The 22,686-nt window shown below is 37.1% G+C and overlaps 1 protein-coding gene across 5 annotated transcripts in view; it reads left to right on the top strand.

The window, feature by feature from the left end:
- AGL (amylo-alpha-1, 6-glucosidase, 4-alpha-glucanotransferase) overlaps positions 1-13,413 on the top strand; it is a 39,494-nt gene extending 26,081 nt beyond the window's left edge. For all 5 annotated transcript variants that reach the window (XM_040610020.1, XM_040610019.1, XM_040610022.1 and 2 more), the window contains exons 25-34: positions 940-1,042; positions 2,317-2,542; positions 2,980-3,091; positions 3,427-3,562; positions 5,439-5,551; positions 7,063-7,274; positions 7,843-7,940; positions 8,474-8,561; positions 8,654-8,787; positions 10,236-13,413. In XM_040610020.1, coding sequence (XP_040465954.1) covers positions 940-1,042; positions 2,317-2,542; positions 2,980-3,091; positions 3,427-3,562; positions 5,439-5,551; positions 7,063-7,274; positions 7,843-7,940; positions 8,474-8,561; positions 8,654-8,787; positions 10,236-10,353 — 1,340 coding nt within the window. In that variant the 3' untranslated portion in view covers positions 10,354-13,413. The remainder of the gene's footprint in view (positions 1-939; positions 1,043-2,316; positions 2,543-2,979; positions 3,092-3,426; positions 3,563-5,438; positions 5,552-7,062; positions 7,275-7,842; positions 7,941-8,473; positions 8,562-8,653; positions 8,788-10,235) is intronic.
- Positions 13,414-22,686: the final 9,273 nt, after the last annotated feature.

Raw genomic sequence — 22,686 nt, 5'->3', positions numbered from 1 at the left:
GCTTTAGTGTTACCTAGAAGCACAGAGGCACAATGTTCCCTTAAATTGGTCATAAGGATTAATTATACTAAAGGCTTTGGGTTTAAATATTCCCCTCACATAGGAGCTGGTAGTTGCTTCTGAGATTTTTAACTTGTACATGGATTGTCATTCTCAAGTGCTGTTGCCAGATACTACAAAATTGCAGAGGTGTGGAGGCCATATTTGAGTATTAGCAAATACTTTGGAAAAATAAGTGATAAACTTAAAATGTTGTTCTAGCAAGCATGCACAAGACGGTGCTGTTTTGAAACTTCACCGTATGGACTTTTTTGTTTGGTAGTTTGAAAAAGTGTGAATAACTGGAAGAAAACGCAAGGATGGGCCTTATTGTTTTAATTATTATGCTTTATCGGTCATAATAATTTTTAAGGTTACATGTTATAAAGTCTGCAGCAAGATGTAGTTCTAGAAGCTGCTGGAGAAGAGAAGCAGGGTTCCTTTTATAGTGGCTAAGAACGGTTTTGGCCTGAAGATATTCATAGTTCTCCGGTCTTAACCCCTTTTATGTTTCTGAGGTGGCATGGCTCTCATATCTAAACTCTTGCCAACAAAGCATTATAAATCCTGTCATAGTTCTGGCGCTTTTTTGTTAGTTTTCTTTCTGCTTTTTTTAATTAAAGGATAGCACTTGGTTAAGTTACAAAGTGATTTAATAAATGTTTAAATATGTCTGTTATTGCTATGAGAAACTGTGTTGCATGATCTTGAAATTCTAGAAGTTGTTCTGAAAGGAGGTTTTATCGAGAACTTGGTCTAGAAGATTGTTTAAATCTCTTAATCTAGGGAAAAAATAACAATGTGAATATATATTTATTTCTGGTTATTTTATACATACGTGTGTACTTTCAGGTTTCTGCCATATCTATAAATGAGATGAACAATGACATTTCTTTTTAGGTTTACCTCACTTTTCTTCTGGAATTTTTCGCTCTTGGGGAAGGGATACCTTTATTGCACTGAGAGGTCTAATGTTAGTTACTGGGCGCTATCTAGAGGCGAGGTAAGGCTGAGTTGTTGCTGCTTCTTACGGTTTTGCAATTAGGCAGGAAGAAGGCGTGCTCTCAAAATTTGAGATGACATGCAAGCTATTAGAAACAGTTGATGTGCAGTATAAAACTTTAATGGCCCTAGATGGATTTGGGAGTTCTCTCTAAGTGGAGTTAAAAATACTACTTAAATTACTCCCTTTTGATTTCTTCGCAGTGATATGAAGCTGATGTTCTGTATAGACAGGGTAGTTTTAACCTCTATAACGCTACTGTTTGTCCATAAAAAAAGCGACACTGTTTCAAATGTATTTGTGTCATTGTTGCTGAGGAATAATATCAAAATTATTTATTCAAAAATTTGAAGTAGCAAGAGAATACTATATTAACCAGAAAGGTATGATTGCATATCTGTGGAAGGTTTTTTGGGTTTTTTGTTGTTGGGTTGGGTTTTTTTTTTTGTAACTGCTAATATTTGTCTAGAAAACAGCTAATTGTGCATTGTTACAATTTGGTATCTGTTTGGAAACGCTTAACCTGAAAAATGACCCAGATACAAGCCAGATTCATTGATTTAATATTTTTGTCAATCTTTTGATTTGAGCAGAGCTCACCACATGATAAAACCATAAAAATTAGTTGTTTTAAATTGGTGTGTATTTCTGCTGTTTTACATTTGGGCAACTGTTGCCTTTTTCATGCAGTAAGATCTGCAGTCTACTAGTATGCTTATATTGCCTTTTAAAGCTAGTTGGAGTCCATGTTTTCTGCCAGGTATGCACAATGGTTCCCAAATGAAACTTCTCATAACCTCAGTTGCTGTCACCTCTCTGTATTTTAATAGGAAATTCCCATCTGCTCCTGCCCTCCATCCCTATTCCACTCCACCCAGCAGAATGCATACCAGTGTAATCCCAAACAATGTCAGTAGAAACATTCCTTGTCACCTAGGTGGGATTTGGATTCAGGCTCTATATCACTACCTATGAAAAAGCAAACAACCTTTTCCATATGAGCAGATGTATGTTTTGTACAAACTGATTTAAATGTATTCAGTCTAGGGAATTTGCAGGGAATAGATGACTCTTCATTGTAAAAGGAGTTCATGCTAAATGAAGTAATCTGTAGTTTTCAACAGCAAACTTCTGGCATCTGTCTTTAAGATCATGTTTGTCTCCTTGACTTACCTTGCTATTAAGGTAAACTCTTGTATGCTTTGTACTTAATGCTTGGTCCAATAATGGCCGTGAAAGTAACTTAGTCAAACTGTGTTTTTCTCTTGTTACAGAAACATCATTTTAGCATTTGGTGGGACTTTAAGACATGGTCTCATTCCCAATCTGCTTGGCCAGGGGACACATGCCAGATACAATTGCCGTGATGCTGTATGGTGGTGGCTTCAGTGTATCCAGGACTACTGTAAAATTGTTCCAAATGGATTAGACATTCTCAGGTGTCCTGTTTCTAGGATGTACCCAAGAGATGACTCTTCTCCTCAGCCTGCAGGCACTATGGTAAAGTTCACTTCTGATTTAAGTATTTAACACAACTATAATTTCTTAATGAAAGGATGTAATTTTTCTAGCTATAAGAACCTGCAACTCTCTGTTTATGGTGCAATTTGATTATAGGACAAGAATTCCACATTTTAGGCACTTCTCACTACATCGGTATCACATGATTAGACAGGTGCGGGGGTTGGGGATGGAGAAAAAAATTCCATCAGCTTCTGAATTTTTTCTTCACTTTTTGTCTTGAAAATATGTTTATATAAAAAAATATACAATGTATTGTCATTGAGAAAGATGCCACTGAAATTGTTAGATGCTTTTCTTTTGAAGTATTGTAAACTAGAGCCTAAGAATTGCTACTGTTTGCACGTTAGATAGAGCCTTTCTACTCATTTTTCATCTTGCCTTTCACATTTCCTCCAAACACACGATCAATCTAGGATCAGCCACTTTATGAAGTGATACAGGAAGCAATGCAGCGACACATGGAAGGCATAAATTTCCGAGAAAGAAATGCTGGTCCACAGATAGATCAAAACATGAGAGATGAAGGTAATACATATAGAACACTTGCTATGCAATTTAAAAGATGACAATGATATTTCATATTTCTTTTCCTCTAGCTATTCAGTATATTTTTGAAAAATTACTTTAAATACATTTAAGGTTTTTGAAGTGCCTTATTGTTTGTTTTCAGCAACGGTTTATGTTGTAGTACAAGTGATCTTTAAATAAAAATTCACTTAAAGTACAGTTGCCTTCAGAAACACACCTCAGATCTTGTTTGGAGATGTTTTTGCTTCTTTAGGAAGTTTGGATGGGGGTGGGGGCAGTTGGCGTTTTGTTCTCTTTAAAACAAAGACTTCACACATATTCTTGCTTGGCAGGTTTTAATGTAACTGCAGGTGTTGATCTTGAAACTGGATTTGTCTTTGGAGGGAACCGCTTCAATTGTGGCACTTGGATGGATAAAATGGGAGAGAGTGACAGAGCTCGCAACAGAGGAATTCCAGCTACCCCAAGGTACAAAATCCAGGCTTTGAGGGGGGATTTTTAAATTACTTACTAAACTGAAATTCTTCAGTAGAACTACCATGCCTTCCATTAACGCATGTGAGAAGTCATCTGTTTAAAATGTTTCTGCCTGCTAAACAGTTAATGGTATTGTTTTCCTTTGTGCTCATTTGAAGAAAAAAAGGTGTGTTTTTAGCAGGTGAAGCCCTCAACTTCAGGCATGGTCTTAGCTCCTCGCAAAGATTCGACTTTTAAAGTGAAGTAGTAAAATGCAATTCAGGAAAAATTGGATACTTGTTGTACTAGCAGTAGTTTGTTGTTTAGACTTATTATAGGAGGTGTATCGATTGATAATAGTGTTGTTTGAGTACTTATTTAGAATTCAAAAGTATCTACAACATTTATGTTTTAATAGTTGAGTTTATATGTTTTAAAAATAAGCTCTTCACTATGAGCTAGGAAAAAATTGCTGCATGCATCCTTGCTTTAGTACAGTGTCAGTTTCAAATCAGTTGCCATCTGTGGGTGAGAACTGTAGGAAAACATTGTCTTGCTTGACAAGTCAAGCAGTTTAATTGGGAACCAAGAGAAGCTGAGGTGTCTGCTCTAGAAAGGCTAAGCGGGTGATGCTGGAGAAAAATTTTACATCAAGCAGGCAGTAAAACTCAGTATGATATAATATGAAATTTATGCATTGGTGGTTATCTGAATATTGCCTGGAAAAAGAAGCAAGTCCAAGAAGTGCATTTATTGTTCATTTTAGTACTTCACTTTGGACTTGAGTATTCCATTATGGAGAAATATTACCGAAGTTACCAAAGTGTGTGTGTGTAGATGAGAACCTCTGTATTGAACAGTTTTAATATCAGAGGACCAAGTTGTTTGGGGCTGATCCTTTTTTCATGTTCTTAATCACTGGTATGAAATTATCTTGTATCTGTGCAAATTAGCTAGGTATAACACCTCTTTAAATTAGTCTTTTGTACAGAAAAAAGTATCTGATAGCCAGTTTATGATGAATTTCATTCCCTGGCTGTTAGCTGATAGAACACCTTGTCTGTTTTCAACCCTTTCCTCTGTTGTTTCTTTATCAGCTGCAATCCTACTGATGTAAATGGAAGTAAATTGGCGCAGTCTGCTTATGCTAATGTTCTCTTCTCTTATTCTTGGCCCTTCATGGAACTCAAAAGTACCCTATAAAACTGAGTGTGTCTAAAGGTGACAGATAAGCTTTGACATAGATAAAGATAGGCATCTAGGGAAAAATAATCTAAACCATGCCTACACAATGCTGTCAGAACTGAGCTACAACACAGGAAGAAAATCTAAGTTATTGGTAGCTTTCTGAAATTGTATCTTAATGTACAGCAGCAGCCAAAAAAGCTAGTAAAAAATAATAATAATGGGTGTCATCAGTAAAGGGTTTTTAGAACAAGACAGTGGGTATTATTCTGTCTTTGTGAAACCTTGCACCTGCAAGATGCACTTGTGTCTTGAGTGTTACATGTAGTGCTGGTCTCAAGAAGTACGTAATAAAGAGTGGTACGGAGAAGGGCAGCTAAAACTCAAAGGAATGGAGTAGCTGCCTTGCAAGGAGAGATTGAAATGTCTAAGGACTTTATTTGCAGGAGAAATGGGTGACAGGTGTGACTCGGGTTTAGAAGATCATGATGGTAGTAATGACGATGGAACTTTTACTCACAAAACACTGCAATGCTGTAACACTGTGGGATGCTCATACAGGGGAAACAGGACTAGTAGGGCAACAGGGAAAAATAAAGTGTCTAAATAAGATACTTATAGATTATTTTTTTTGAGTTACTTATTGAACTTTAATAGGCTTCTTAAAGTAATTCTTGGGCTTCTTTTATCATTATTATTTTAGAGATGGCTCTGCTGTGGAAATTGTTGGCCTGTGCAAGTCGGCTGTTCGCTGGTTGCTGGATTTATCACGGAAAAATGTGTTTCCATTCTGTGGAGTCACTGTAAAAAGACATGGTAAAAACGGGCACATCTCATAACTGTGTTACTGGAGTACAAAATTAACTTAAACGTTATATGGCCATGATTTTATCATCAGGGATGACTATCAAACTACTTAAGAAGTTTTAGGGGTGAAAGGGGAAACACTTATGAAGTATTTTGTATGATTAAAAACTGTTGTTACTACAAACGCTTCTTAAGAGTTGATATTGTCTTGTCAATATTTCAGATACTTTATTCCATGTAGTTTTGGATCCTAAATACCATTTTTTAAAATGGATATAAGTGATAGGATCATTATGTGTTATGATGATACACATCATTCATTACAAGACTGCAAATTAAAATGACACAAGGCACTTTTTCACTCTCCTTTTTATTTTTTTTTTTAACTCTTTCAATATTCACAATACAGAAAACCTCTTCTTGTGAATATTTACATGGATATTTTTATGTCCCTTATCTTTCAGGGGATACTACTCTGGTTACAAAGTTACTTTACTTTGTAAAGTATTATATTTGAGTGAATATATATGCCTTGTAAAGCCTTCTTACTCTTCAGTAAAGGATAATACTGAAAAAAAATCTTTTTAGTGGTTCTTTTACTGTAGTTTAGAAAATGTGAATATGTGCGTTTGATTTTATTTTTTTTCTTTCCCTATTGGTCCTAAGACAGTACAGATTTTTAGGTCATGAACATACCTGTCACTTCAGGATTTTTTAAAATCTATGGCTAGAATAAGACAACTTAGAATTCAGTACACAGCGATATTATAATCTGTAGATGTAGAAATAATATTTAGAGGATTTATCTCTTTTGTTCCAAAACTGTAAGCAGCTTTTTTTAGATTGTTTGATGTGTGTGTATTTCATAAAAGCATTGCTTATTTAAGATGTATGTCTGTCTCAGTCATGAAGATATCCCTAGCACAGTTCTGCTGACTAAAACTTGATGTTTTTCTAGTATCGCTTGAGGTTTGTGAGCTACTTGTGTTGAACTGTAGGACTGGCCTAAACATGAGGAAATCACCAGCTGGAGAGAGGTGATTTTAGGTCTGCTCCTGTTAAGTGTCAGGAATTCAGGAAGAGAAAGCTTTTAACAGTGACACATCCTAATGTTTTGACAGTATTTGAAAGTCTCAAAACCAGAAAGAATCAGTATACCAGATATTATAAAAGAGCTGACATGTTACCATGCTGAAATGTTAATTATAAATTTTAAACTTCCTCAATTAAATATTTACTGTAGATCACAGTACCTTATTCTGTTTGCTCCTAGCTAAGTGCAAGTTAGTGCTGTGTGTTAAAAAACAAACAAACAAAAAAACCAAACCAAAAACTTGTGCACGTGTTGAAGTTGATCTGCAGTATAATACAAGTTCTAGATCATAACTTCTTACAAGGCCACAGTAGTGGCCTTTATTGTGTTAGGAGTATCTTATATAAAGCTTCAATAAGCAAAACAGTACTGGTGTTACCACTGTGGCTGTTTTCAGAAAATAAAACCTGTATGTAACATCTTGCAGGAAAGGAGGAGACTATCACATATGATGAGTGGAACAGAAAAATTCAGGGCCACTTTGAAAGGCTGTTCTTTGTTTCTGAGAACCCAGCAGATCCTAATGAGAAACATCCAAATCTCGTTCACAAACGTGGAATTTATAAGGACAGTTATGGAGCTTCAAGTCCATGGTGTGATTACCAACTCAGGCCAAATTTTACAATAGCAATGGTTGTGGTAAGTGAGGGAGAGTGGGAGGAAGCATTTGCGCTTATAATTTTCTTCATTAATGAACTAAGCTTACATTGTAAGGTTCATCTGCATGGCATTATGCCAGGAGCGTACATTGCTTAGAATAACTTTTTGAAAAGTTTTTTTATCCTCTGCTTGGTCTATCTTGGAGTATCCCCGAAAAATACATCCTTGACAGGACTGTAGCTAATGACATACCTGTCTGGTGTGTAGCTAGGATAAATTTGTAGTGTTCACTGTATTCAAAATGTCTTCTAAGGTTAGGTCTGGGAGGCTGTTTTCCCATCAAATTAGCTAAACAGCATACATTGTTTGTCTTTATGGGGTTTGTAAAGAGCTTCAGTAATAATACTTGGCAAATGTATTTAAAGTAAAAAAAAGATTTAAAACAGTACTGGATAGCTTCTGTCTTCTTGCTTACTCTGACTTGTAGGTTCCAGAAGTTGATTCAGTAATACAAAACTTAAGCTTTTTGTAGTCTTTTGTGTTTATAAACACATTCATGTGCATACATGTGCAAAGTTTACTTATAAAATCTTTATTATTTCATCAGGCTCCCGAGTTGTTCACACCTGAGAGAGCTTGGAAAGCTCTGCAGATAGCAGAGGAAAAGCTGCTTGGTCCATTAGGCATGAAAACCTTAGACCCAGAGTAAGTATAGTAGATATGTGTGAATTACAAAACATAACACCTGTGAATTATTTGACATTTGGGCATGGTTATTTCTTTTCTTTAAATCCTCACATATATATACACCTGTGAAATAGAGTTGCAATAAATACTTCCAGAACAATTATTTTGCTGTTCTAAAACTCCATGCAATTTATTTTATTTAGAAGAATCAGCAGGTGGTGTTGGATGCCAAACAGTAAGCAAGTCAAATATGGTATTATAAAAGGTGTGGAATTTGCATCTTGCTACATACTTACATAGGATATGGTGCAGAGAGCTATATTTTTGAGTAAACGCATAAAAGCAAAATAATGAATTCAAGTCATTCCAAGACTTTAAGCTTGGGTTCGGAATTCCATTGACATGTAAAATACAGAACCTGGTGGAGTCCTCCCTAACTTTACCATAATTACACGTAAATACCGTGAAAAATTTTTAGTTCATTTGTTTTCCATTTATGTATCATTTTTGCTAAAGCTTTGTTTGTATAATTTATTTTTTCTTTCTTGCAGTGATATGGTTTACTGTGGAGTATATGATAACGCTCTTGACAATGACAACTATAATGTAGCCAGAGGTTTTAATTATCACCAAGGACCTGTAAGAGCCAGTTTCTTCAGTTTTAGGAAATATGCTGTCACCTTTTCAAACTGACAGCTATAGTAATAATCTTTTTTCATTCTTTGTTGTAGGAATGGCTGTGGCCTATTGGATATTTTCTTCGTGCCAAATTGTATTTCTCAAAGTTGATTGGTCCAGAGATATATGCAAAAACTGTAGTTATGATTAAGAATGTTCTTTCTCGCCACTATGTTCACCTTGAAAGGTAAGATACCAACTAACACAGATTGGAAATACTCATTCATACTAGTGGTATCCACTATCCAGTTGCATGTAAAAGTACAGATCTAAATATGAACAGCATCTGTTTTCTACCTATAAAGTATACATACTGCTACATGTGCTATTGCAGATCTCAGGTCAGGTTTCAAGTACAGCTGAGATCTAGTGCTTTTTCTAGATTGCAGAATTAGTAGTACTTCCCGTGTGAAGACTGGGCAAAATAAACTTTATGTAAAAATTAGGTTCTGATTTCATATGAAAGATTAATTTCATAAAAACATGTTGGCAAGTTTTTTAAAAAACCAAAATATTTCAAAACAACCTGCAAAACAAAATAGTTCAAGGGCTAGTAGTGACAGATTAAAATTGTGGCAGATAAACTGATGCAAAATATTGGTAGGGTTTCTTGTGTTGTAAATGACGAAATCTGTATGACAGTGTTTCCACATCTTAATAGCCCTGATAGTCTAAGAAGACAGAGGAACTTGCTTATGGCCCTTAAATGTTCCTTTGCATTTTGAGTTCTCCCTCTTAAAAACCAAACCAACAAACCCACACTATTTCCCCCCCCTTTTTCGGCCTGTATGTTTTTAATTCTTAAGGATTTGAGACAAATGAAAACAAACAAAACAAAGATCTCACCCTTGATATCTCTTACGTATAATCTGTTCTGCAGTACTTGAAAAGTCCATTTATTTGTACCCAGGAAAGTAATTCAGTAGGACTAGTTGTGACAGAAGGGTTGGTTTGACCATGTGATGAAGAAAAGCAATCTGTTAGCAGCTTTTTGCCTTATGTAATACATTGTCCCACTGCCGCCTTTGGTAGTGTCACCAAATAACTTGCAGTTTGGTAATATTATTTGGTTTTTCTGCCTTACTTCTTCAATGGTTTACTTATACTCTTTTCTGGTATTTCATTTGTGTACAGAATTATTTATGTAGCAACAGGCTCAATTTCTGGGTATTTCTGCAAATATGTTGTTTTGTGGGATTTTTTATTCCTATGGAGGAAAAAAGGGCTTGTGTAGTCATGCTGTCCTCCAGCCATTACAACTTTTTAGGACCATAATCCTGTTTCAAGTGTAGTTTGAATACCATTCAGTTATTTCATTCATATTCTTCCAGCTGCAAAATACCTGAATAAGAAACGTGAGCAACATGGCAGTAGTGCAAGTTCAGATATTAGTAGCAGAGACTGCTTTGAAGGAGAAGCACCCTCACAAAAAAACTAGTTCCCAGTGCAGGGGAAAAAAAAGTTAATTAGTTCTCAGTTATTAAAAAACATACTGTGCCTGTAGGACAACAGACATTTAGTCATAGTTTTCAGTTTCCTACTGAGATAATCTTCGAAAAGGTTCTAAAATTGAATGTTCTTCTAATTTCCATGTATAATCTAACAACAATACTTGTTTGTTTTTTCTTTTATTAGATCATCCTGGAAAGGACTTCCAGAACTGACCAATGAAAATGGGCAGTATTGTCCTTTTAGCTGTGAAACTCAGGCCTGGTCAATTGGTGTTATCCTTGAAATCCTTTATGACTTGTAAAAGTTTATTTTGGTTGATTTGATGAAACTTCTGTGGTCTTATTATTGGGCATAAACAGATACTTGGCTTATACTGCAAGGGAAATGTCCAGTTCTGCACAATCACTTAAGCTGTGCCCTGACTTTCAAAGATGCTGAATGCCAGCAGCTGCTATGCCCTATAACTGTGTGGGGCTTCAGTTGTTTTTTTGAAAATCAGGCCATGACAATAAAATAAAACTGCAGTGCACTCTTGATGCAGAAACATTTAGTAAGAAGCAATTTTTAGAATATGCACAAACTTAATTTTAAGTAGCTTTGGTTTTTTAGAATTTTCAAATCAAAATCTTAACGTAACAAAATGAAGTGGCTCTTTCCAGAGCTAAAACTAAGTAGCATGGTTCTTACTTTTTTTTCTTTTCTTTGTCTTTTAAAGAATAAATGGATGTTTTGCAAATGCATGCTTATAGAGGAGTAGACTAACCTACAGCTTTCTGAGTTTGGTATGCTTTCTGCTGTAGCACCATACATTAATGAAGGCATAATACGTTGTCTCTCTGTTGAACTGTATTATGGGGATTTTTTTTTAATGTGTTCAGTTGAACGCTGCATTAAGCAACCACAGAAATAAAGTTTATGAATACTGTAATAAAACAACCTTTGAAGTTATATATAAAATTTTCAAAAACTTTATTTTGAGAGTTAACTTAAGCAATAATGAGGTAATACTCTATGCTAATCCATTCTTAAACTTACTTAAATACTGTGGGCCATGCAGCCAACCTATTTCTTCATTTAAATCTGTTTTTCACCATGAGGAATTCATAAGAAGCATGTGCATACAATGCGCAGCCTGTATCTTATGGGAGGCCAAAGATACAGAAGTCAATGTGCTTGACTGCTTAATTAACTTATTGAAGTGTTGTGGTCACCTCAGCCCTTTATTGGTAGGAAAATCTTAGCTGTATTAAAGTGGGTGGTAACATGTAACATCAGTGGGAAGAGATGTTGGTGTACCCCCAGAAAAGGCAAGATGTTCATAGTCCTTTTGAAATTAAAACCAATAAGAATATGCATGCTACCTCTATGTGGTGTTCTCTTGGAACAGCGTCCAGTGAACACGATGCAAAACATCCATATTCTTTCATATTTTGATGCCTGGATGCCCTTATTGAGTTCGGTTCAGTGTTCCCAAACTGAAGGGTGGTTGACAGCGCAGCTGGTAATTCTCAACTCTCTGTTCACGCTATTTTTCCATCTTGCTACCATAAACAGATGGAGAGTGAGGCTGACAACATTTTCCACATCACAGGGAAAGAAAGCTAAACTGGTATTGTATTTCTTAATGTTAGACAGTATATGCTGAAAAAATACACACAGGATGTAATTACAATGCACTAATAACACGTAGATCAAGATTTTATTATATCCATATTTTAAATTTTCTGTACCTGGTCTAAAGTACAGTGCAAGTGTGCTGTCTTGTTCAGGGAGATGTGTTACAGATAGATATGTTTAAGGGCAATGTAATAGGCTGAAGACAGATGAATTGTGAGAAGTGGCTATATTCACACTGTTTATTTGAAAGTTTTATAAGTATTTGAACTCTTTTGCTGAAGTTTTCAGTACTTAAAAGTTACGAATAGGGAAGGTCTATATTGTACCTCAACTTTTGAGCTGCTGCAGTACATGAGTTGGGAAATTTCTATTTTCTTGACAGAATGCATGAGAGATGTCATTTAATCAAAAACATTGCTGAAATGTCAGCCACAAGTTTGTTTTGTTTTTTTTTTTCTTAATCTGTAAGAGACATATAAAGTGTCTTTCATAATGTATTGACCTTTCAAAAGTTCTTGATAATGATATTGAGATTTATGTTCTGCTGTATCACTAGCTTTATACTGTTTTCCTAGATAATTCTTTCTTGTTTATTATTTCAAGGTATATTTCATAGCTCCTATGGTTTGGAAAGCAGGGAGAATATGGCAGAATAAATTGTTCTTACTTGATAAAAACATTTTAAAATTGAAAGAACAGCTTAAGAGCTATGACTGTTGATAAAGATTTCCACAAGGTGTGGTATTATATACATTGACAATAACCACTCAGTGTTAGAAAAAAAAAATAGTGAGAAATTACTCATTAAAATCTTCCTGTGTTAATACAGATTACTTTCCACTGTTTTGCACAGTGCACTGCTGAGAGGCTGCATATTTGTCACAAGGGTTTTTTTCTAATTTAATATTAAAATTTTAAAGAAATCATCACTGTGTATACAAAAATACGTATGTTACGGAACTTCTAAACATGCCCTTTTATAATGTTGCTTCTGCACTGATTAGTTGAGCATAATTTTAGTGACAGATAAAAGTTTTCAATAGGAGAAAAATATGTGCCATATTGGTTGATTTTGCTGTTAAGTAGCAACAAAAGTAAGATTTGAGGTTATAACGGGGGGGAGGGGGGTGTTGGTGGTTTATTGATTTTGGGTTTTTTTTCTTTTTTCTTTATTCACAAAGCTACTCAATGCTTTGTCAAGCCAGACAGTTTAAAAATGAAGAGGGAAGAAAGCAATGTTAAATCTAATACATGAGCTGATAATCATCTAGATGGACTCTATACCTAAGTCATTATTCCCTAAAAATAGTTGACTTAGTTGACTGACCCTGAACTATATTTTTATTCTTTGGTATAATTTATATTATACACTCAAAAACCTCTAGTAATGTGAGTTCTAATCAGTAAAATGTTTTAGAAATAAACTAAAGACCTTAGAACTGTGAATCCATTGTGTTCCAGTTGGTGTTTCTTGATCTATATGGTATCAAGACATCTTTTTTGTCTTCCTCCCAGTTGAAATAATTTTGAATGTTAGCAGTGTTTGTACAGTTAATAGCTCCTGATTTATTCAAAGATTATTAGCTTGAGAATTCAAGTAAAATAATGTATCATTCTCGCATGTTGTAATGTAAAATGGAAAGATGAGTTCTACGTGTCTGTCAAGCACAGCAACAACTGCTTTTAGAAAATGTCATTATTCATTTATTTCTGAAATGCACAAAATAAAATTCTTTACTTCAGACACCGTTAACCTTTTTACGTGGTTGATTGGAAAAAAAGGCGAACATAAGAGATGATGATGCTTGTTAAGTTGTTGGCAGTTTTACACATGGGGGGAGATCACAAACTCCTCAAGTCACATAAATAGCAAGAAGTACAACAATAATCAACTTGTTTAAAAAAAACACCACATGAACTTGAGTCCTACACACAGATTCTTTCATTTGTGTCTGTAATCTCAGCTGGGTTTGAGTGGGATTGGGCTAGAAGAGCTCTGCATGTTACTTCTGCTATAAATTATAGAATTTTAAGTCATGGTATTGCAAATTCCCTAAGAGAACAATCCTAAGCCATAAATGATTAACAGCTGCCAGTGATACACAGTTATTAGTTAATTAGTTAAATTTCTATCACTACAAGGAAGGGATTTCACTTTCCATTTCTGCTTGGTAAAATTGAAGCGGGCTGTGATAAAATTGTGTTTTGCAACTACCCCATTTCATTGCATGCTTTCTGAAATTAGGATTTCTCTAATCCTCTATTCAAACATTTTAAGAAAGTAACTTGTGCTATTCTATTGTATAATATTAATTTAATATCCTACTGCAAAATTGTTCAAGAAATGTAGAAATGACCAGTCGCTGAGTTGCTGGAGGCGGTGGGGGCAGCTGGTAACCTCAAAGCTGCCAATCGTGAAACGCTGTTGGCACTTCAAAGCAGCTCAATTCAGAAATAAATGGAGCAAGTGTTAGTGGTGTGCGGGCAGATTGCTGCTGAAAGCTTCTGGGATTGCAGAGAGCAATTTGGGAGACGTGTTCAGTCAGGACATTTGAATTGTAGGTCACTCTAGAGAGAGACATGTAATCTCCTGAGAAAGGGCTGGCCCCGGCTGGGGCCAGGGCTACGCGGGCAGCCCTGCGGCCTCGGTGCTGCCTTGGGGGCCGCGGCCCTTGCGCTGGACGGCGCCCCGAGCCCCGCCGCCTCAGCGCCCGCCCGGGGCGGGAAAGCGGAGCGGCCGCGGCGGGAAGCGCCCGGGGCGGGAAAGCGGAGCGGCCGCAGCGGGAAGCGCCCGGCCGACAGCCGCGGGGCGCGGGCCTGCTTCCCCGCGGGGTGCGCGCAGCCTGCCCGCGGAAGGACCGCTTCTTCTGAGGCGGGCCGGGCGGGGGCTAGCGCCGGGAGCGCCGTGCGGGCCTCCGCGCCCGGTCGGCAAGGTGAGGCCGGTGTGCGCCTGACCGCCTCGCCCGCTGGGCCCGGCAGCTGCGGAAGCCGGGTGAGCTCGCTGGCGGCCGTGAGCCTCAGCGGCGTGCGCGCAGCGCCGGCGGGTGAGGATCAGGTTGGTAGAGATACAATAAATCATAACCGGTGTGCTCAAACTAGCCTTTAACTGCGTCTGGCTTCTCCTGTGGCTACTGCGTAGGTGTGCATTAGTTACCTCCTAAAAGGTTATTTGGGTGACCTGCCCGAGCGAACACCCCTTTGTAGGCGCAGCCCGCCTACGTTCCGCTCCAGGCGCAGGGCAGGGCAGCGCCTCCTTGTCCGGGAGCAGCGGCCGGCAGAGTCCGCCCTGCCGGAGCGTAACGAGCCCGGGCATTCGCCGGAGCCTCCCGCAGCGCCCCGAGAGCCGTTCAGCACCCAGCGCCGCCTGCGTAGCGAGCGTGTCGCTGCAGGTGAGCTCCGGGTCTGTCAGGAAGACAGGTGAAACTTGTCGGTTTGTTGTGCAAAAGAAAATAATATAATTGGAGCTTACACACCTGCCGGTTTAATGTAGCAGCACGAGGGAGCGCTCAACCCTGAGTTATTCCCAGCCATTGAGACGTACCTGTGCGTTTGGTATTTCACAGAAGGTGCTCCCTAAATTAGAGCAGAGGCTTCCTAGTTCTGAGTCCTACTAAAAGGGCAGCTGTCCAAGCGTAAATTGGGGGAAGGGAATGCTGATTTCGGGCTATGAGCAGCACGTACAATCCTGAACAAGGCACACCTTCCCTGTTACTTGTTTTAGTAACCATTGTTTCTCAGGGGGTCACATTCCAAAGCAGAACTGGCATGCAAGCTTGCCACCAATTGTGGTCGTAATGAAAATGAACCTGAGAGCAATACAGAAAGAAAACTGTCTTTCTGATGGTTAGTCAGGTGGTACCATCAGCCACCTGTGCTGTTGCAGTTTCTTGAGTTCCTGTGATGTGTTTGTATCATTGTGTAATGCCTCCCTGAATCCATTTCTTTGAGAAATCTTTTATCTCTTTGTGCTATGTCTGTGCTGTCTACAACTTTTCATCTACAGGTGGCTGTTCACCCTGTATAAAAATCTCATAGCAGTATAAAAATGAAGTCCAGTATAATTTTTACTGTTTGTCAAATACAGACATTGTTTACCTCAGTGTCCTGTTCATGTAAACTTAATGTAATTTGCAAGATCCAGGAGCAAATTAGTCTTGCGTCCATGTTATGTGCCGCAGCAGTATCTCAGTACAACTTCAGAGACACTGTTCTCCCTATAGTGCCTTTTTGCAATGAGAACGAAAGCTGGCCACAAAAGAAATGAGTTGTGCTGCAGCCTGGCAAGGTTCTCCCAGTTGGATGATCCTGGCTCCCAGTACTAGTAGAGGTAACTTCCTCGTGTTAAATTCTCTAAAGAAACATGGAGTTCTATATTTGTGAATTCTAAGTCTGACTTTGGCAAATAAACTGGAGCCTATTTTTGTGTAGCAATGAGAAACGTAAGATGATGTCTTCTAATCAGTTCTAAAGGAAGAAAAATTTGCAGTCACTTATGCAAAGGCACAAATAAGTATGGTTATTTTAAAGCCTGGTGCTGTAAAGTGAGGTTAGATGATAATAGTGGAAGTTTTTTTTTTAAAGTATTTCTTAGTGTTAAAATCAAGTAAAAATTCAGGAAAGCTGAAATGAAGATTTCTTGCAAGTGACATCTCAAGGAAAAGGTTTCTACAAAATGAGTAATCTGTTCTTTTGTGGGGTGCATTCAGAAGCTGTTTTATAAAGCTCTTTGTAGTTCTTATGACCATTGTCTACAGGGTCCTACATACAGCCTAGACCTGCAGAGTGGTATCTGCTCTAATAATATGCAATGAAAAACTGGTTTCAAATGCAAAAGTAAGATAAGATATTTTCAATAAGATATTAAATTAATATTATACAATAGAATAGCACAAGTTACTTTCTTAAAATGTTTGAATAGAGCATTAGAAAAATCCTAATTTCACAAATTTGCACAACACTCTGAAGGGCAGCAAAATAATGAGATAATATTGTCTTAGCAAGAGCAGTCATTGGAGGGCATTAGCAGGTTAAATGTTGTCAAGATGTTTTGTAGTATTATGCTTAAGGAGATTTTGGAGTAGAACTTTGGAATAAGTTGGTATGTAAATTTTATGGATGTGAATGATTGATTTAAACACCACGGGTGACATGTTAGAAAGGATCTTACTTGAATGTGTTGTGGCACCGTGGGCTGGCTGGAAGGAAACATCTCAGGAGAAAGCTAGGGGTTGATGGGGTAAGAACACTGCAACTTTTTATCATAGCTGAAAAATTCACCTTTCCAGTTTCATAGCAGAGTGGGGCGCCAGTTCGCCACCTCCCATTGTTCGGGCTCAGTTAGGACTGTGCTGGGTGGTTCAGTTCTCTGGTTCTTCTTTCTGGGACACTTTGTATTTCTGTATGGCCACATTTGCTTGTCTGTGTTTTAATGGCTGAAGTGTCCGTTCCCACAGCTCAAAGTCTTAGTAATTGTTTTTAGATGTTTAGAAAACATTTCGGTAATGTATTCCCATATAGGGGAAGAGGAAAGGAATCATCTTGGACAGTTTGTTGTTTTAAAGTGATAATTGAAGGTAATGAGTAGACTTCAGTATTAAGAAGTTCAGGAGTCTGTTTATATGTTTTATTGCAAAGTTCAAGAATCTTTTTATCTCCTAAAGAACAGGAAATGCTAGGATATGAAATCAGGTGCATGTTAGGCCTTTATTTATTATTTGTGTCATTGTTCATCTAATGATTCCGTAATTGCTCACATGTGTGTCTGTCTCCTTATATGTTTTGTTTATGTATAAATAAACTTAGTGTGAAAACTGAAAATAATTCTGCCTGGGCAGTCTTTCAAGTATAAATGTGGTTATTTTATATTAAGTATTTTGTTACATGGATTATTTTTTTTAAATGGCATTCAGCTGGCACAGCATTTTTCTGGGACTATCAATTGCAAACAGTAAGGCTAAAAATGATGGAACTGTAAATGAAAATTAATAATATGGGACTCAGGAAATCTGTGTAGTGTTTAGATTTAGTTGCCACGAGTTTGCTGTGAATGCCTTTGTTCTCATAGATTGTGAAAGATTTGTAGGCCTGAAATTTATGTTGTGATATTGTAAGTTAAAGAAAATTGCAAGGCTGTACACTAGGAATGAAAGCTGCTAATGGAGAAGTCTAGATAAGAATACCAGCAGTAGGAAGAAATCTAGATGGATTCAGGAACTGAGATATGGTAAGAAAAAAAAAGAATAAAAACAATGATATGAAAAAGTAGAACATTTTAAATGGCTCAGAACAGTTTTATATAAAATACAATAACAAAAGGAAAAATACAGAGTCTATAGCTGAAAAAAATCCAGGTGCATCTGTCCTACAGCTTTAAGTTCTACCCATCAGCTTTATGTGTTTTTAATGGGCTACATTTTTCAACAGTTATTCCAGTTACTGAAGCTGGGTGGGAACACCACATTTTCCAGATAATTTTGTAATTTGTAAAGCCCATAATCAGACCTAGTGTGACAGCTGTTAAAGAGGTGGTTTTGTTTTCTTCTAATGGCTGTCTGGCTAGTATTGCTCCGGGTCTTTCCCCCGGCCTCTGAGGGCCATATTGATGGGTTTGGTACAGTTAGTTCAGAGATTTTCGCGAGGCTTCCAGGCACCATTCAGTTAAATTTAAACACCAGATGCTGTTATCAGCCAAATTAGAGTAAATACAGGGTAATTTAATTTCCATGCCTTGAGTAACTGTAGGTTTGTTTACTTTTGCATAATTTTGACTTTAGACAGTTTATACACCTTTACAACAGCAGTTAAAAGTAGAAATCAGAAGTATTAGAGCTATAAAGTATTGTTTGTTCCAGGGTAGGGGAGCTTAGATTGTGATTTGATACACTGTCAAAATAGGTTCCTTAAAACAAGTCATACATAGGGGTGTTTTGCCTTCCTTGAAACAGAAGGTTGATACCTTTGTGGGAATCTAACACAACAGACTCTAAATTCTGTTGTATTCCCAAAAAGCTGATATAATTTTTTACATTGGAATTATTAATTTGGGGAAAACATTCTCTGCAAGAATATTAAAAGCAAATAAAAGCTAGTTGATAATAAGGTATATGTGTTAGTAGGAGTAATAGGTGACCATCTGGCTATTTCTGTCATGGTTTCAAAGCTGACCTTTGCATAAAAATTCCTTAAAACATGAAGGGTTTGAAGATTTTGAGCTTGTGTTGTTAAAAAGTTTTGTTGGAAGATTGACTAGATAAATTTTCAAGTTATAATATTCAAAAAGTAAATGTTTATTAGTTTAGTAGCTGAGGTAGGAAGCCTTCAGTCAGGTAGTTAGACCCCTCTTCCAAATGTCAGTACATGTTTTTTTTATCAGTGATGAGGTAGTTGCTATAAACTGAATGTTGCTGTTAAATGTCATCTTGCTTCCTATCCTTCTCTCTGATTTCATTTAATGTAAAAGCCCCCATCTAATTACGAGTGTGGGTGTTTTTTCTATGTTTACTGCCAGACTTCAAATTATAAAGCACTTAAGTATTTGTTGAGAGGGAGAGCCACAGCATTGCTGTCTGAAAGAGAATCTATTGGAAGGCAGAACCCTTGTGTTTCAGCCCATGCTTCAGTGCTTCAATTTTAACTTACGATGGATCATCTGAAGAGCAACCTACTGCTTGATGGTTAGTGAATCCTTCAGGAGAGTCAGATATGTGGTGATGGTTAAGGGCAGGATATGGGAGAAAGGGAGGACTTCTATGAGGACACTGAAGAAAGACAAGGAGGAGGTTTCCTCAGCTGTGGAGTGTTTCAGAGGGCGGAGGGAGTTCTAGCATTCTGTGTGGCTGCACGCTGTAGTACAACAAAAGTGATGGAGATGGGGAAGCTGCAGCTTGAAGTTAGTCTGGGCCTACTGGATAGTCTGTATGACCGTGTAGGTCAGTGGAGATCAAAAGAAGGAAGCCGTTCAGAGTTGGCGAGATGCTTTAAAAGACAGTGTCTGATGCACAGCAGAGCGAGTATTTGGGAACACTGCTAACATTAGTCTTTTTTTCTTCAAATTTTGTTTTGCCGTTTTTTGAATAAATAAGAATATTTTATAGGTTGGATTGTTTGCCTTGATTTTCGTGGTCCTGTTCTGAAAAAATGATCAAATGTAATTTAATAACCTACTGTTCAACAGTAGTGTAACAAAGGTTTATGATGCTGTAGAAGTTTTGAAAAGAAACAGGCATTTTATTTCAAGCGTTGTTTGTGGGTTTTAACTGTACAGTAATGTCTTAGCTCATAGCATTCATATTGTATAAAAGAAAAACTAACATAACTTCTGTTAGTCTAACAAGAGATGTTTATAACTGTTTCCATGCTACAAAGCCTTCCATCAGAAAGATTTTGACAGGCAAATTAGCTTTTAATATATAACTCTTCAACTGTATCCATTTCAGATTCTGTAATCCTGTATAATCTCACTGAAAGTATTAAACTCAGGTTGCTTAAACTACTTGCATTAATGTTGCAATGAAACAGTCACTTCTATTTTTTTAATAGATTAATTCTGAGATAAGGCAGCTGAATGCAGAAAGTGGGGACCTGGGTTACAGTTTATGAGAAACCTTTGCAAAGAAATTTTTTTCAACAGTTAAAAAATCTAGTTTATGTATTTTTAATATGGCTAGGAGTTAATTTAGGGTTTTTTTTTTCTAATTTTATTGTTACTGTAAGCAGATTTTAAAATCCTGTTTTCTTCAACAGGAAGCATGCCATTCATCCTGGAATAAAATAATTCATGTGTGAGACTCAAGAAAAAGTAAGGAAAATGAAGAACAAGAAGAGTATTCTCAGGTTTTCATGGAGTGTCCACTATTGTATGGGCTGAGGCTGTACAACGAAGGTAATCTGCAGTCTGTTATCATGATATTAATTAATGCCAGAATTGAGGAGTCCCTTTGTTGGACACAGCTGTCCATTGCCTATATTTCCAGATCCTGAAAGATGAAGGAGGAGGACATGGTGGTGGTCAAAATGTAGTTTGGTTTGGAAATACTGCCAACTGCCTGGTGAGATTTGTATTCCTAAGTACATTATGTCCTATTTTTACGTCTCCCCACCTGCATAGTAGGTTCTAGCAGGCATCACAGTCATAGGGCAGCTCTAGTGATACTGTATCAAAATGGAATGGTAGTCTGACTAGGGGTTCTGGACCACAGAATGGAAGAGTGGCTTGAGGAACTGATCATTTACCATGGATGCATTTCCAGACTTACTTCAACTGTCATCTGTTTTTCACTTTTGAAAAATAGATACGTTTTTAATATTGAAATCTCAGGGGGAAAAGAACTGTAGAAAATATAAAAAACCACATTTTCTACCTGACTGTGGTCAAAAATCCGCATTTTTTTCCACCCCATTTCTGGCTCTTCAGCCAGTTCACTATGGTGTGTTAAAGAGGACTCTCAATTTCTCCATCCTTCATTTCACCCTTATTCAGTATAGCTGAAACACTGCTATGAATTTCACCCAGAAATCATCAAAATCACTGGAAACATAAATACTACATCAGACTCTAAAGTTTTATGTGCTTGAACTTGACACCTTAAAGTCTTTTGATGTCACATAGAAAAGTAACTCATAATAGTAATTACTATAATAGTAACTTTTGTCTCATAAATTCAATTCTTAGCGTTCTCTATTTAATTTGCTATAATTATATACTCAATGTACTGCTAATAAATATGCTCTTTCAACATGTATATATGTTTGATGTATATATGTTTTCAAACATGGGGAAAGCAGTAGAAGTCAAGGATACTATAACATCTTTAACATATTTTTAGTATTAATGCTTTATTAAGTATTGTGTTACATTAAAATTTTGGCATGACATTCAGACATGAGTATGCTTTGGAATGCTAAACAGGTGTGACAGTAATTAGTACGCACCACTCACATTAGTCTGTTTCCAATGCTAAGAGTTTATGGATTGCTCTTAATTCACTGAAGATACATTTGCATATTATGTAGGTGTCTCTGTGGCCTAAACTTCCTTTCTTTGAAAACTGTCACTGCTGTACCTTGACAACTTTTGATAGCTTCAGGACATGCAGAAGTGGATGACCATTAGTTCTAGGTGGTTAATACGCTTCTTTTTGGAAAGTTTTTTGATTTTGCTTTCCTGCTTTGTCATTTTCACTGCACTTCTCAGTTAATTAGTAATCATTTTCTGCTGAAAACAAGAATGCTGCTAGCTGAACTGCTTGGCTGAAACAGGTATCTTCTAAGCAAAGAACCATGGATTTCGCTGCTGCTGTTTGAATGTGATCTGTAAATAGCTTCCATGGCTGGTGGTACTATTAACAGAAAAAAACCTCCTCTTGTTAATATATGGATGAGGGGTGACTGGCAGTGGGTAACATTCTTACAAATTGTCAAGTTCATCAGAACACAGACATTTAAAAACAGAAAGTCAAGAATTAGTTTCCCATCCATACAGCATTAATTGTGCCTGCTCAGATCACTCTCACAGTATACTGGTAACACTAACATTTGTCTCAGCACTGCAGTCACCAGGAGCTACTTAGTCCTGATGGTAGGACGCGTATGTCATGAGGAGTGCTAAAACCTTGGATTCACGCTCTATATGTGCTTGATATGTAATCCTATCAATCCTAGGTCTTTTCTTTCTGTGAACTTAGATGTGAAACTGAAAGTACCTGGCTCCACAGTGACATTCTGTGGACTACCTAGTAATGAGCTGTATATTCTTCCTCAGCTACTTTTTCTGACTTGAGATGTGTTTGTATTTTCCTTTTTTCCCTTTTCCTACGCTGTTTTCCACTTCTGTTCTCTCTTTATTCCTTGTAGTATTACTTTGTTTCAATCAGTGATGAAAACTATACACAGTGACCTAGTTAACTTACACTGTGGATGTAGCTGTCATTTAACCATTTTAAACAGACATGCAAAGGCATACTTATGCATCGTTAGTACAAACAGTAGTGTGAGTATGCAGCTATAACAGATAGCTTGA

This window comes from Falco naumanni, chromosome 11, assembly GCF_017639655.2.
Source record: "Falco naumanni isolate bFalNau1 chromosome 11, bFalNau1.pat, whole genome shotgun sequence".
NCBI classification, from domain to species: domain Eukaryota; kingdom Metazoa; phylum Chordata; class Aves; order Falconiformes; family Falconidae; genus Falco; species Falco naumanni.
This window is presented reverse-complemented; position numbering and strand designations above follow the sequence as displayed.